Raw genomic sequence first — 17,378 nt, forward strand, 5'->3', positions numbered from 1 at the left:
AAATAAATTACCAAGCATGGTCGGCTGTCTCTCTGTTGCTCCTTCAAACACACAACACAGGGCAATTTTATTAACATGCCATCAACTGCAAGTAGGAACGGGAAGCGAGGGGTAAAAAAGACTCGTATCCCTCGACCATGTGACAATTTTATTGCATCGAACTACGAGTAAAATGCCCCGTTTAATTGGATGAGTTGGTCGTTAAACGGTGTATTGCGTCCTTGATGAGGTCAACCTTTTTTTTTTTTTTGCTATCTCGGATCCCAGAGCCTATTTCATAGAGGTAGGTTTCGAGCGAGGGCATTATGACGAGATGAGATGAGGAAAAATGTAGGTATTCGAACGATGTTTGTGAGACGTAGGTAGGTACTACATCAGTTTGTCATTTTAGCGGCATGCTTTGAGCGAAATTAGATTATAATAAAATAATGCGAAATTGGAATATGGTTTGGTTAGTTATGGTTTATAGTATATGCATCGTTAGTGGGCCTTTTTACCGCTTACCGCTCGCGTTCGGCGTTTGTTTTTTGTATTGACCAATAGGCCGCAATATCGGTGAATGAAATTGCCTTTTTTCAATATGTGTGGGAAGCTGATCATATAATATTTGAATAGTTCAAAGAACGGTAATAGCATTTTTGCCTCGTGTGGAACTATTTCTGACTTGATAGTTCTGATGCTGCTAAAGGGCAATTTTACGTAATATATTTTGTATACAGAAAAAATCACAATTGAAGTTGATTAGTACACTCATCCATTTTTCCTTCCCAATCGTCCTGTCCCTCCTACCAATACACCTCAGTTCTGATCTTCAATTTTAAAATAGGTACATACGACTCATACGAGTATTTATGCAATTTTGAAAAAAAGCTTACGAGTATCTCGAATGGCAGAAAACTTTTTAAACTGGATAAAACTAAATCGAATGTTGCTGAATTTTTTGAAAATTATTAAAAGGCCAAAAATTGAGGATAATCAAAATTCTACCAAATTGACCTAGAAAGCTAAAATTCGATGTGTGCTTTATTTTCGTCTCCCTGAGTACTGCTCTGAGCGCTTTGAAACCATTTCTCATAAATTCACGGTGGGAGGTTGAAAATAGCGTGCATAGACATTACACATAACAAAAGCTTAGTTCAGGTTTTCACGTCAATTTAGTGAAATTTTGATTTTTTTTCTCCTGCATTTTTGTAATTTTGGGAGAATCCCCAGAAATCCATTCGCCCCAAATGACCATTTCCACCACGAACTTTTTTTTTTTTTTTTTACAAATGAATTCTCTAGCCCGATATCTGAAATTAATATCCCTCGATTGACCATCCCCCCGAATAAATTTTCCCAAGAAACTTAATCTTATACATATGTAAGATTTTCATTTCCAAAATATTTTAGAAACAGAAAACTTTTTACCAATTTTGACAAAAAAACAAGTCTTTTCAAGATTTGCTCAAAAAAAAAATAGACTTTTTGCCAATTTAAAACAAAAAAAATAGATTTTATGTAGAAATTTTTACAAAAATAGGTATTATTACGGTTGTAAATACCGTATTTTTCGCAATTTTATTCACCTAGAACTGGAAAATATTTTAAACCAGAAATTTTAACCAAAAAAAAAGGTAAATTTTACAATTGTGGCAGAAAACGAGACTTTTTGCCAATTTTGATAAACTTTTGCTATAGAGAGAAAAAAAATTTTAGAGCGGGAAAATAACGTAAAAAAGCAGTGGCAAAAAGGAAAAAATTGGCACATCAATTTTTTCTTCGAGAATGTGTTCGGATGGATCCTCTGAACCACCAAAAAAAAACCGACCCTCCTACCCCTGGAGGAAAATTTTTTAGGGGGCTGAAACCGGTTCCGATTCACGTTTTTTGCGATTTACTCCGTAAATATTAGGTTTTTGAGAAAAACTACCATGACAAAAAATGTTCCCCTTCAAATTCTCGACAATTTGATACTACGTTCGATACCCATTGCTCAAGGGGGGTGTCCAAAAAAAGGGGTGGAAAGAGTAGGTGTTTCAAAAAAGGTCAGTCCAATAAATTAATCAAAATTACCACTTGAAATCATTCGTTTTCGCTCAAATTTTTTTTACAAAGTGTACTTACCCAACTACTAATCAAACTACCATTGATGTTTGTCTTCAATCCTCCTGGGGGGTTCGTGAGGGTTGCTTGATTTTTCAAGTAACACACTACTGAATCATATGTATATTTGAAAAACAAATCTGGACGTGCGATACATCGAATAGTATGATTTCGAGGTCGCTGAATACGAATATGAACTTATTTTCTGAATACAACACCTGAAAGCCCCTCTGTGCCCCAAAATTGGGGTCAAAATTTTGAAAAATCGTGAAAAGTCGAGTGATATATCGAATGGTACGTTTTCGAGGTAGCCGAGTGCAAATATGAACTTATTTTTTGGGTCCCACCCCCCCATGTCTCTCTGTGCCCCAAAATGAGGGTCCAAATTTTGAAAAATTGTGAAAAGTCGAGTGATATATCGACTTGTATGTTTTTGAGACACTAAACTGGAATATGCACTTTTTTCCTGCTCTACTTACGATTCCTCAAAATCCCCTTACACCCCCTAAATAGGATAAAATTTTTACTTAATAAAGCTAGAAAGCTGTTCTGGTATGTATTCCATTTTCGATTCCCTAAATCGACTGGAAACTTTTTCAAGCCATTTCGAGTCGTTCTGGAGCCTCCAGCAGATTTTTGAAAATTTTTGGTAACATTTTGTGGAAATTTCAACTTCCAGAAATCTGCAAGAGACTCCAGAAGTGCTCAAAATAACTCTAAAACGTCTGTTTAGTTACGAGAAATTTTAATTTTTTTTTAATAATTTTTTTTTGCAACGATTTAAAAAGTTTACAAAAAATCAAAAAATGGACTTGAAATGCTTAGAATTGAAATTTTCGCTGTTGGGTATTTTTGCATGCTCTTTAGTTTTAGTTTATGTACTTGGTTTTGTTCAAAAAATTTCCTGCTGGTTGGAATCCCTCCCTCCTTCTCAGTTCCCTCCACATCAAAGTTTCAATGAATGATTATTACCAACTTCAGACCCTCATTTTTGGACACAGAGGGGGTTTGAGGGGTTGTAGGCAAAAAATAAGTTCATATTCGTACTCAGCGATTTTGAAAACATACCATTCAATATGTCACTCAACTTTTTGCATTTTTTCAAAATTTTGGCTTTTTTGGGGCAGTTGGGAGCTGTGAGGGGTTGGGCACAGAAAATATGGCCATATTCGTGCTCAGCGACTTCGAAAACGTTCAAGTCGATATATCACTCGACTTTTCACGATTTTTCAAAATTTGGACCCTCATTTTGGGGCACAGAGAGACATTGGGGGGGGGGGTGAGATCCAAAAAATAAGTTCATATTCGCACTCGGCGACCTCGAAAACGTACCATTCGATATATCACTCGACTTTTCACGATTTTTCAAAATTTTGACCTCCATTTTGGGGCACAAAGGGGCTTTCAGGGGTTGTATTCAGAAAATAAATCCTTATGACCTATCACAAAAAGAGCTTTTGGAAGGGTTTGAAGTGGATCCGTTGGAAAAAAGAAGAGAAACAATTGCATTAATGTTTCTATATGATCTCATCCACTGCAACATAAATGACAGTAACCTCTTGGGAAAAATCAATTTCTGGGCCCCAAAAATCCACTCCAGGCAGAAAAAAATATTCTCCTTAAACAGTTACAACACATTTAGGATGAAGGTGTCTCCTATGAACAATGTCATGGGTATCTCTGACGCTTTCCTCTGTAGGTGTGCAGATGCTGATATTTTTAGTATGGGTAGATCTGCTTTCAGGCGTGCGGTGAGGATGGCATGGGAGTGGGAGTGAGGGTGCAATGGGGGCTGTTTGTGAACCATTTCATAATCTGTATCTTTTCCTTTGGTTTTATATTTTTAGTTATCTTTTTTGTTTATTTGTTTGGTTTTTTTTTTTTTTTCTATATAAGTATTTCTTCTGTTTGGTGTTATACCTTTTTGCTTATTTCTTACCTTCTCTTTTATATAGAAGAACTACATTTGTAAATATTTCTTTTGTTTTTTTTTCTCCTTTTTGCTCGCTTTTTTATTTTTGTGTTTCCCAAACTTGTTTCTCTGGAGCAAATCATAGTCTTATCTCTTTAATTATAAATGGTCTCTCCTGTAATTGGCTTTAGCTGTTGGAGAGACCTAAATTGTAAAATAAAATAAAATAAAATAAAAATAAAATATTCGTATTCAGCGACCTCGAAATCATACTATTCGATGTATCGCACGTCCAGATTTGTTTTTCAAATATACATATGATTCAGTAGTGTGTTACTTGAAAAATCAAGCAACCCTCACGAACCCCCCAGGAGGATTGAAGACAAACATCAATGGTAGTTTGATTAGTAGTTGGGTAAGTACACTTTGTAAAAAAAATTTGAGCGAAAACGAATGATTTCAAGTGGTAATTTTGATTAATTTATTGGACTGACCTTTTTTGAAACACCTACTCTTTCCACCCCTTTTTTTGGACACCCCCCTTGAGCAATGGGTATCGAACGTAGTATCAAATTGTCGAGAATTTGAAGGGGAACATTTTTTGTCATGGTAGTTTTTCTCAAAAACCTAATATTTACGGAGTAAATCGCAAAAAACGTGAATCGGAACCGGTTTCAGCCCCCTAAAAAATTTTCCTCCAGGGGTAGGAGAGTCGGTTTTTTTTGTGGTTCAGAGGGTCCATCCGAACACATTCCCGAAGAGAAAATTTATGTGCCAATTTTTTCCTTTTTAAAACCGCTATTTGCCCGCTCTATTTGTAGGTTCTTTTGATTTTATTTTTGTCTGTTTTAAAATTTTTCCACCCAATAGGGTACCTCATCCTCTCTGAGAATATGTGTAATTTATGGTTTGGTGAGAGTTGAAACTGGTCCAGGAAGCTTCCAAAAATAACTTTACAAATTTTTTGAAACAATACTGGTTCACAGGAAAAGCTTGAAATATTTTAACGCAATAACTTCGTTTTTCTCTGTTTTAGATTTGAACTTAACAGAAGAAGCAAATATGAGCCAATTAATCGATTGAATCGTTTACTTAATTCAACACTCAGAACTGAAGTTTGTCGAGGAAGGTAAGAAAAATCGTTTGCGGTAGCTCTCTATGAACAGAATTTTGAAATTCAAAGATTCAAACCCCCCCTCCTTCCTACCAAAAAAATTAATAAACTGATTGGGAGCATAGATTGAGTGAGCATCTTAATTATGTACCCTACTTGAATTATGTCGAAAATTTGGTGACCTGAAATTTAATTTAACCGGTTTGAATTCCCTCTTTTCTTTAATCGAATAATTATTTTCAGCTCTAAAAAAGCAACCAATACGTGAGTGAAATCAAACAAATAACCTCATATTCGTACTCAGCTCCCTCCCACGCCAAAACTTGATGAATCAGACGTATCACGATTTTTTTTAATTTTCAGAAAATGTGAGGGACCAAAGGGGGAAGCGGGTAGAGGCGTAGCACAGTGACCCAGAATTTCAAGAAATGTCTGCATGTCCTTCTTTAACGAAGCTATTGCCCATAGAAGGTTTAAAAACATGCGACTCGAAGTACATAATTTTCACTGTAGAATCCAAATTTTGGGTCAATTTTGATGTTCGGCCTCTATATGGGGGTGGGACCTGAATGAAATTTAGCAAAAATGTGCTAAAGTGGAGTATGGTGTCGAAATTTAGGTACATATTTTGGGATAAAAAAATACGATTTTGAAGTTGACTTACGGGAACCTCTTGAGGTGCCCGCCTTCGAATTGAACGGGACCGCGTTTTTTGGAAAGAGCATGTTCTAAAACCCCAAAATCCAAATTTTCAGCTGCCCAAGTTCATTTTTCGATTTTTGGCGAATTTTTGAAAATCCTAAATTGACAATTTTGGTGATTTCTGCTTTTTTTTAAAAGTACGTACTTGATCAGTAAAAATGTTCAAAATAAGTCCTAAAACTGATATTAACCCCCCAAATCCAAATTTCGCCATTTCCAGCCATTCTGGAGCCTCCAGTGCGATTTTTAAATTTCTCCAGAATTTTGAATTTGCTCCAGAAGGCGTGAATATGAAGTTGGGCAGCTAAAAATCGAGTTGTGTGTTATACTCGACCTGTTTAACGAATTTATCCACATTTGAGCTGATTCTGGAGTGGACACCTCAAGAGTGGTTTTTTGACCAGCTTTTTTCATAATAAGAAATCCAAAAAAATCAAAATTTTAACACAACTCGATTTTTAGCTGCCCAACTTCATATTCACGCCTTCTGGAGCAAATTGAAAATTCTGGAGAAATTGAAAAATCTCACTGGAGGCTCCAGAATTGCTGGAAATGGCGGAACTCGGCCTCAGGGGGGTTGTTGTGTTCGAAATACAGCAATTCGCGCAAATTTCAAAAATTTTCTCGCAAACGGTAAAATTTTGATTTTTTTGGATTTCTTATTATGAAAAAAGCTGGTCAAAAACCACTCTTGAGGTGTCCCCTCCAGAATCGGCTCAAATGTGAATAAATTCACTAAACAGGTCGAGTATAACACACAACTCGATTTTTAGCTGCTCAACTTCATATTCACGCCTTCTGGAGCAAATTCAAAATTCTGGAGAAATTGAAAAATCTCACTGGAGGCTCCAGAATCGCTGGAAATGGCGGAACTCGGCCTCAGGGGGTTTGTTGTGTTCGAAATACAGCAATTCGCGCAAATTTCAAAAATTTTCTCGCAAACGGTAAAATTTTGATTTTTTTGGATTTCTTATTATGAAAAAAGCTGGTCAAAAAACCACTCTTGAGGTGTCCGCTCCAGAATCGGCTCAAATGTGGATAAATTCGTTAAACAGGTCGAGTATAACACACAACTCGATTTTTAGCTGCCCAACTTCATATTCACGCCTTCTGGAGCAAATTCAAAATTCTGGAGAAATTGCAAAATAGTGCTGGAGACTCCAGAATGGCTGGAAATGGCGAAATTTGGATTTGGGGGGTTAATATCAGTTATAGGACTTATTTTGAACATTTTTACTGATCGAGTACGTACTTTAAAAAAAAAAACATAAATCACCGAAATAGTCAATTTTGGATTTTCAAAAATTCGCCAAAAATCGAAAAATGAACTTGGGCAGCTGAAAATTTGGATTTGGGGGTTTTAGAACATGATTTTTCAAATACCTAAATAAAAATTTTTGATCGCGACCTTTTCTTAAAAAATTTATTTCTCTGAGTAAGTAGGTACATTAAGGGCTTTACAAAAAAAATCCGGTGGAGGAAATTGTAGAAAATTAAATTTTCCAACTCGCATAGACCACTATTTTTCCTGTAGAAAACTTCGTTTTCACACAGTTTTCCGCTGAAGTTCGAAGATTTCATTTTTTTGGTAATAAGTTAATAATTTTCGAACTGCTAAAAGAACTCATATCTGTCGTCCAAATTCAAAATATTTCTCACCCTCAGAATCTCTCAACTCCACCCTTTTCACCCATGAATTTTTTGTCGAAATTGGTCCGATGGATACAAAGAAATGAAATTTTAAAGTATGCATCAAAAAATGAAAATAATCAAAAATCAAAAGTTGCAGCAGCCTTGAGCAATCACACTACAAAGTTGCATATTATGACGAGAAATTTCAACTGCTGAAAAAAAAACATCCAACTTGTCTTAAGGGAGGGGGTTGTGAGCCAATAACAGCCTTCTCTGTTAATGATAGGACTCTACATACAAACAAATTTTGAGCGAAATCAGAGGGGCCTAAAATTGAACTCATTCGATTTGGAATGATCCATTAAATGGTCAGATTTTAGTATTTAAAAATATTGAATATCTTGGCTCTTGTGATTCGATTATTATTCATCTTTTTTTTCGTCATTTCGTAATAATTTTTCAATTTTTTTTGGTTTTGGTCGGCATTTTTGAGAATTTTTATACGATTTCAACGTAATGTTACTTCAATAATTTCTTGGTTTTAAATTTCTCGGTTTTTAGCTAAATTTTTTGGTTTTTTTAAAGACAAAAATTAATTATTTCGGGCTCATAATGATTCAACAAAGCTAACTAACTTAGCCAGTCTGCAAAGTCAGTACTCATCTTCTTGATTTTTTTTCCATCTGTTTCCAACCCCTATCAAGTATGTACTACTCACGAGTAAAATAAAAACGAAATTATATCGCCAAAAACATACGTACTTACAGACGAAATTTAACGAGGGAATTTCACTACCCTCTAAAGCATCGAAATTCAACCCTTAAACGCGCACGCCACGTTGGCAACACTGGCTCGTACTCGTCAATTTTGTAACGTTTACTACCCGCAGAAGTACACATCTACGCGTATAAATGCTACGAGTAGATACGATACGCTCGTCGTCGTCGGATTATACTCTTCTTTTACGAGTAAAAACCATCGCGACGTAAACAGGCGTGCACGTTTCTTGTGATCGTTCATCTGGATATGTGTACGAATTAACAACCCTTCTTATCGTAGTAAAAATGTGCCATTAATTCTGTGTTCAACCGTAATTCTAAACCGTACTCTGTCGATAACCGTGTGTTTTTAACTATACTCTTACAACTTTGTCTTGTACCATATACGTATTTTTTTTCTACTCGAGCCGAGATTTATACCGTATTGCCTGTTTTACTCGTTCGTTCGCCTAGCACCACATACTACATATACGTTCGCAAAACACAAGGAATTCGGACTCAACTTCTTTGTTTTTGTATTATTCCAGGTGACCAATAGGTATCTAAAATGGTCACATGATTTTGGACAACAGGTGCTCACGAATGCAGAATGGTATTGCAGTCTGATTCTCAAATAAAACGTAAGTTATGATTTTTTTACAATTTTTTTAATGATAACGGTATTTTGGTGATAAGAGTTTTGTTTATCATCGTCATGTTGTAGACGATATCATCAGCATTTTTGTTTGAAAAAAAAAAGGTCAATACGAAATAATGTCGAAGGATATATTGGTTAAATTTTATACATTACGACGAGTACCCATACCCAAGCTGATGAGACGTAAATTTCATCGCGTATATGATGGAGCTTTTAAGCTTTGCATGACAACTCGTTAAAGTCACCTCCAAAATACTGTCCAATGAATTTTCAAAAGGATATTATAATTAAAAAATATTGATATTTTTAATAGCACGACCGAATATTTACGCAAGGTCGTCGTATAAACGTTTCGTAAACATTTACGTCGAATTTTTCATCAGCTCTTTGTGAGATATTTTTTTTTGAGGGAGGAGAGGAGAGGAATTCAAAACAATAATAATTGCCGGATGGTGTGACGTGAGGTAATTTTGAAGTCGAGGTCTTCGCTTTTTTCAGGATGTTTTGTATAATTTGTATGAAAAACTCAGAGTATCTGTCAAATTGTCGGTGGAAAGGTCAAAAAATTGTTTCATCTTTCCCTATGGTGATTTTGTCGATGATTTCACCAAATCACTCTCGTACAAGGTGTCCAGTCTCCAGAGAATTGAAAAAAGTCGTGAAATTTCAACTCCTTGAAAACGTCAAAAAAATTTGCAATTTTCACTTCAAAATTAGGGAATTTTTTTGGTAAAATTCGGTGTTTTTCAAATTTAAAATTAAATCAAAATTTTATACTCGTAAAATTTTTTCACTGCCATCTTCAAAGTTGTTTTTTATTTTTGAAAAATTCCTGCATATTTTGGTCCCCTAACTGAACACCGAGTCGTTCTGGAAGCCTTTTGAAGTTGATGAAAATTTCAAAAGTCAAATATGGGTATTGAAAACTCCTAGTTTCTGTGTAGGAATTTTTCTAAATATTATGTAATCCTCTTTTGTGGGAAAACACTTTCCATGGCTTCCTAAACAACGTTGGTTCTACTGTACAGTGGACCACTGCCCCCTCCTTAAATTTAAATGATCAGAAGCGAAATTATAAAAATTCAAAAATCATCATTTCTTGCTTCGGAATCACTCTAAATATTCAAAAAAATTATAACACACGAATCTAAACATTTTTGAAAACTTTTCGCAGAAGTATTTTTTTTTATTATGTATTTTTTGATTTCGTTTTAATTTTTGGAGGTCTCTTTGCAGATAGGTCAATATTGCTTTGGGAATGAGGGGAGGTTTTTTTCTTGAAAGGGGTGTTTTTTGGAGGAATTAGGCTATGACATAAAAATCAAGAATTTTTAACGAATATTTTTATCAATTTCCCCAAATTTTGACAACCCTTACACCGCTTTTTTGGATTTTTGGATCTATAAGGAAAAATCTCGAAATCAGGAATTATTTTTACAATGAATTCAACATTTTTAAGGCCTGCCTCCTTCCAGCATTTAAAAAAATTAAACTTTGGAACGGGGACCATCCAATTACTCCTTAAAACTTCTCACTACCCCTCCTACTTCTTTTTCAACACCGTTCTCATTTATATTACTTGGCAATTCTTTTTTTCAAAATTTTATTACCCACTTCCAATTGCGAAATCGGTTCGTTTTGATTGAGAATGAGCTTTGTTGATCCAAATGATTTTTAATAAACGTGATGAATTTCTTGATTTTTTCCTACTTTTGAAAGTCCCATAAAGATATGCCTTCGACTACAGAGAGAACAATTTAAAGGTGAGGAGGAGGAGGAGGAGGAGGAGGAGGAGGAGGAGGAGGAGGAGGAGGAGGAGGAGGAGGAGGAGGAGGAGGAGGAGGAGGAGGAGGAGGAGGAGGAGGAGGAGGAGGAGGAGGAGGAGGAGGAGGAGGAGGAGGAGGAGGAGGAGGAGGAGGAGGAGGAGGAGGAGGAGGAGGAGGAGGAGGAGGAGGAGGAGGAGGAGGAGGAGGAGGAGGAGGAGGAGGAGGAGGAGGAGGAGGAGGAGGAGGAGGAGGAGGAGGAGGAGGAGGAGGAGGAGGAGGAGGAGGAGGAGGAGGAGGAGGAGGAGGAGGAGGAGGAGGAGGAGGAGGAGGAGGAGGAGGAGGAGGAGGAGGAGGAGGAGGAGGAGGAGGAGGAGGAGGAGGAGGAGGAGGAGGAGGAGGAGGAGGAGGAGGAGGAGGAGGAGGAGGAGGAGGAGGAGGAGGAGGAGGAGGAGGAGGAGGAGGAGGAGGAGGAGGAGGAGGAGGAGGAGGAGGAGGAGGAGGAGGAGGAGGAGGAGGAGGAGGAGGAGGAGGAGGAGGAGGAGGAGGAGGAGGAGGAGGAGGAGGAGGAGGAGGAGGAGGAGGAGGAGGAGGAGGAGGAGGAGGAGGAGGAGGAGGAGGAGGAGGAGGAGGAGGAGGAGGAGGAGGAGGAGGAGGAGGAGGAGGAGGAGGAGGAGGAGGAGGAGGGGGGGGGTATGAAGGGGGGGGGTATGAGCAAAGGAAGACACTATTATTTTAGTAGACGAGCTAAACAAAAATCTGGATACGAAATGTTTGAATTTTTTTTGGGTGGTATTTATAATTACAAGATTATTACACCCGAAAGGGGGGGGGGGGGGTTAGATGATTATGGTTCTGACTGATTTTTCAAACTTTAAAACATTCCATACCCCCATCTCCCACCCTCCGTCACTCCCTTCCAAGCTACTGTAAATCCCAAAAATTATTCTTTAAAGTTCGCTTCTAATTCATTTTTAGGTTTTTGGGTTAAAAAAGTTGGTGTGATGCCAAAATGTCAAAAAATTACCCATAAAAATCTAATTTTCTGATTTAAGGGTATTTAATCCGCCTTCCCCCTTCACGCTTCATCTCAAAATTCTGAAGCCCCAAACGTGAATTTTTTAGATAGTCAAAACAATTCAGCTCTTGAGGCGATAAAATTCCAACCTTCAAAATAAAAGCTACCCTAACCTCCTCCTTGATGCTATAACCTCACGAACACCCGTCAAAAGATCGTGAATTAATTGATGGAATTCGTCGCTGATGAGGTTTGAAAAAATGTTATGCGCCCCTCCCTTCTTGCTCCCTTTTTTCATCAGGAAAATTGATGTAGAAAACCAGAAAAAATCAGGAAAAATCATTCATCTGACAAAGGAATCTTTTAACTCGCTCCCTCTGATTTATTGAACAAAGCCAAGCTAGTTCGAAAGAGGATGTCCTAAAATCCCTGTAAACAAAATTTACGGTGTAAAAAATCATTTTTGGATTTTTGGTCAACTTTTGAAGATTTAAAAAATTCAACAGAAAAAAACTGTTTTAGGTGTGATTTTTGAGCTTTTTTTTAAAATAATTTTTTTTTGAGCCAGATGATCCCATGTGAATAATTGTTTCAATTTAACTCGCTCACATCAACGAATACTAATTTTGGACAATTTTGGAGCCTCCAGCAGTTGTTTAATTTCCTCCAGAAAATTAAAATTTCACTGGAAATGTCAAAAATGAGTTTTTTTTTTTTTTAAATAGACTTTCGGCTGTTTTAGATCGTTATCGTGAACTTCCAGGGATACAAGTTGAAAAATGAATTTTTGACCTAATCGTGATTTCCACAAAAAGACGTGTAAAATAATGAAAATTTATTAAAAACGAGCGTTTATTTTGCAAGATATCGTCTGGTGTGTCTTCTTGATCAACCGATTCGAAAACCATCTCAATTTAATATTTTTTAAACCTCCAGCAAGTTTTCAAATTCCTCCAGAAATTTTCAAATCGTTCTAAAAGGTACTTTAATACTTGCGAAAACACCGTATCGCGTTGTAAAGATCCTAAAATTGATTTTTGGCCTCTCCGGAGTGATTAGAAGTTTCTGGAGAAATTTAAAAAACCGGCGGAGGCTTCAAAATGGTCCAAAACTAGTCATTTTGGAGATATATGCGAGTTAAAATTTATCAAAAATCCAAAAATGAACTTGTCCGCCGCCGATTTGAACAGGACTGCGATTTTCGGAAAAAACATGGTCTAAAATCCCCAAAAACCAAATTTTCAGCTGCCCAACTTCATTTTTCGAAAATTGACTGTTTTTGGTGATTTATGCTTTGAAAAAAAAGTACGTAATTGACCAGTAAAAATGATCAAAATGAGTCCTAAAACTGATATTAATTCCTCAAATCCAAATTTCACAATTTCCAGCCATTCTGAAGCCTCCAGCGCGATTTTTCAATTTCTCAAGAATTGAATATCGCACCTCGGGAGTAATAAGGTGACATCTCAAAAAAGTGAAATTTTACAGGAGAGTGATTTTCTTTTTTTTAAAAACTTGATTCATTATTTTTATCAACTTATAATTAATTGTGAGGAATGAATAGCACCTCATTTTAAAGATCTGGTATCCTACCTTCATTTAGCATAAGAACACTTTGAAAAATAAAATCTTAAAGAGGAAATATTTCAATGTTTGGAAAACATTTTGAGTTAGAACCTTTCATTAAAGTTGATGTGGAGGCGAAAGGAAGCGTCTAAAAAAAATTTCATGATAGCAAAGTTGTAGAGAATTGAATTTCCAATCGACAAAATGTCGTTAGTTTTTTTCTAGAGTGCTTAGTTTTTGAGTTTTTCTCAAAAAACTAAAATTTCATTAAATATGTGCAAATTCATTTTTCTGAAAAGTGATCGATTCAAAAAAAAATTTCCATTTGGTACAAACCAATAAAAAATGCACTCCTTGTGACTATTTCTAACTGACAAACATTCAAAACAATCAAAACTGTTTGTTAACACTTTGTATGTACGAAATTTGCTCAAAAAAGGTGGAGTTTTTTGAGATGTCACCTTATAACTCCAAACAACTTGCAATGTTGTTGGGATTTTGAGTTAGGCCATTTGGGTTTTTTACATGATCTAGATAATGTACCCAACTCAAAGTGTTATTTTTGGTTGAGGGGGGTCATACAAGCCCCAAAAATGCAAAAACATCAAAATCAATTTTTTTTGAGATGTGACCTTATTAATCCCGAGGTGCGACATTGTGCTTAAAAACCTTCTAACAAATATCCTAATGAGCTTCAAAACACTTTTCAACGCTTGCCTTCAAATTGGTTACTTTCCTAATGCCTGGAATATTGCCAAGTAATTGTGCTATCCAAAAAAGAATCTCCTTCTTTGTCTCCTAATGATTATAGACCTATCAGTCTTCTCTCTTCTCTATCCAAAATCCTTCAAAAAAATCATTTGTAAATGTCTTTTGGACTTTCTGAAAAAGGAACAGATTTTGCCATCTTTTCAGTATGGTTTTCGTAATAAAATGAGCACAGTTCATCAGTTGAATCGAATGGTGCAACTTATTAACAACGACTACAAAAAGAAGCAATTCACAACTGCAGCTTTTATAGACATCAAAAAGGCCTTCGACTCTGTATGGCATTGTGGTTTAATTCACAAATTAGTTACAATCGAAACACCCACCTTTCTATGTAAAATCATTTCTTCCTCCTTCAAAATAGGAAATTTTATGTTCAAATTGACAATGAAAGCTCTTTGCTTCGAGGAATCAGCCAAGGTGTACCATAAGGCGCTGTATCTAGTCCAACATTGTTCATCTTATACTGCTATGATATTCCTAAACCAGCTGATAATGAAATAGCAATTTTTGCTGATGATACGTGTTTACTCAACCAAAATAATGATCTTCTAATTGCTCGTAATCAACTTCAAGCTGGTATCGATGAATTGGAACCAGCATGGTTTCAACGCTGGAAACTTAAGTTAAATCCTCTTAAAAGTGAAACGAAAATCTTCACACTTCTCAAAATCTCACCGACGACTCCAGAAATCTTAATCGATAACACTGTGGTGCCGTGGAATACATCATCAGTTAAATATCTCGGCATACACTTGGACCAGAAACTATCTCTCAAAAACCATATCGTTCTCAAATCACGTGATGCCTATCTCAAACTACGATGTAAACTTTATCCCTTACTGAATCGTTGTTCCAGATTGTCTACATCTTGTAGTCTACTTCTTTACAAAAGTCTCATCCGTAGCTCATTCACATATGCAGCGCCAATATGGATAACAGCTTCGAAAACTAACAAACATAAGCTACAAATTATACAAAACAAAGTTCTGCGAATCATTACAAACACACCATGGTTCCTCCGTCATGTTTAGAGGTCATCAAACAACAACGAATGACGCAAACCGGACATTTTTTCGATTTTTTTTTTGGCAGAGCTGTGAGGCTTCAAAGTTTTTCAAAATGGTCAAAAATGGAAAATTTCAGTTGAAAATTGCTCCGGTTGTACGTGGTATAGAATTTTGAACTTTTTTTCAAATTGTAGTACTTTGAGAGGGTAATCGACGAATGATGTCAAAATCAGTATTGCCATTTTCAAAAACCTAAAAAAAACTATTTAAAAACTTATAATTTAAATATAATCGTGATCTCTCCCAGTAAAAATTCTGAAAAAATTCTCAGTTTTAGTCCTTTTCGTGTAGAATAACATATCAAAAAATTAGACTGGCATTTTTCTTCATTTTCGAGAAAAAAAATTACAAGTTTGGCACTTATTGCAAAAATACCATCAGAAACCTAAAAAAAAAAAAATGAAAATTTCTGCATTTTTGAGATATTTTACCAATTTTGGTTTTGGTTTTAATTTTGAAATGTTTTGGCTCAAGAGGGTTGGTTTTGGGTTTCGAAACCCTTCATTTTGTGTTGGAAACTAATAGCAAAGAACAAAAATCCCACTGAACACGTTGCTATACGAAGACTTTTCACTCAAACGGAAACTTTATAAATTAACAACACCAATGAAAAACAAGTCTGAATGAAAATTAACCCCTAAGCTTACAACGATACACTATATAAAACAATACCACCTACCTTCCTACACATTCGTACGAGTATTTAGATACGTACAACTGTCCCTATGTATTTCGCTGGATCCCTTTTGCTTTGCCACGCTTTTCTTCATCGTGTCAACGAAAACACGAGATTAACTACTTAGTAAACAATACAGCCGCCGGAAGAGCTCGAGAAAAACACGCTGAGAGTAATAATATTTGACGTAATACTCGCTATAGTCGGTGCATTATTAGTATATTATACTCGCGCGTATTTAAACTCGATATACCACAATATGCAGGGTACGGTTCGGTGCGGTGGTTATTGTCACATAATCTGAGAATAATCAAAAGCGAAGCTACGCAGACAAATTATCGCTAACAGAGTTTCGTTGCGATGTGGTAGAGAAACTTTGAGTAGGTGAAACGAAACACCAGCTTATGCTTGGGTTTTTAAAACACGAAGGCGGAAGCTTTTCAACACTTTATAATGTTATTTCGAAAAGCTTCCCGGATCGCAGCTCAAGACTCGAGAAGTAAAAGTACGAGTAAATAATGAATAGCGTAAATGGATATTCCTCCATATACAATCACTCGAAATATTGTACTCGGTAATTCATCGTACAGTTGTTGAAAACTTGATGCACTTAATGCTCATCGTACAAGTACTTAGTAAATTTATATCCTCGTGAGAATTAAGGATGAGATTTTTCACGTTTTTTTAATTCATGTAGCTAGCTATCTACTTGTATACTTCGTGTAGACGATAAATATCTGTTTTTAAAACAAGCATAACGTCATCGGAACCTTTTCAATAGCTGAGAAGCGAACAAAAGCTGAAATTTAGATTCGCGTGCTACACGTGTCTCGTATATCCGGATAATATGCTCGTTAGTCGTCTACGTAAATATATAACCTTACAAGTATATAAATAAAACCGAGAAAATGGAAAGATAAATAATGTCCTCGTATTATACTGACGATGAGACTGACCAACCAAGGCTCAACTACTCGGGGAAAAAACACTAATGAAATTCCGCCAAATTAAGATGGATAAAAATCTCCTACCTCGAAAGGCCATGAAATATTTAGGATACGAAAAAGAATACCTACAGTCTTACGTCTTACATAGAAAACCTCCCAGGTACGTTTTATTGCCTTATCATTCATTCTGTGACATCCTACTGAGTAGTATGGGTACGTATAATACGATGCTAATGAATTCAACGCCACAAATTCCCAAAATGCTTACATTTTTTTTGAATTTTCTAACGTAAAGTCTAGACTTGGCAAAACTGGGGTCTTGTGTCCTTCAGCAACGAATCGCGTCATTTATGCATAATGACGTCTTTTAAAAATCTAACTAACTGACCTATTTTTTTTCTTATTCTTGAAAATTCAACGATTACATGTCGTCATTTGGTTTTCAAAATAGCGGGTGGGATATTTTTCCGAGAGGGGTGTTTGTAAATGGGAAATTTAACGAAGGAGAAAACCTAATTAATTTTTCTTCTTTGAGAAATCGTATTTGCAGAAGGATAGAGTTGAATGGGGAGGTGAGTCTGAATTTATTTACTTTGAAAATGAAATATCTACGCCTGATACAAGTAGTAAGTAAATACATATTTTATAGTCAAAGTGGTAATATTTTATTCCTTTAATGAAATATGCAGGCAATTTATAACGGATATAC

General features: G+C 36.1%; 1 protein-coding gene across 1 annotated transcript in view; it reads left to right on the top strand.

Moving 5' to 3' along the window:
• Positions 1 to 8,337: 8,337 nt before the first annotated feature.
• Positions 8,338 to 17,378, top strand: part of Syt14 (Synaptotagmin 14) — a 106,927-nt gene continuing 97,886 nt past the window's right edge. Inside the window, exon 1 of the mRNA XM_065365923.1 lies at positions 8,338 to 8,844. Coding sequence (XP_065221995.1) covers positions 8,814 to 8,844 — 31 coding nt within the window. The 5' untranslated portion in view covers positions 8,338 to 8,813. The remainder of the gene's footprint in view (positions 8,845 to 17,378) is intronic.

Source organism: Planococcus citri, chromosome 5 (genome assembly GCF_950023065.1).
Source record: "Planococcus citri chromosome 5, ihPlaCitr1.1, whole genome shotgun sequence".
Classification (NCBI taxonomy): Eukaryota; Metazoa; Arthropoda; class Insecta; order Hemiptera; family Pseudococcidae; genus Planococcus; species Planococcus citri.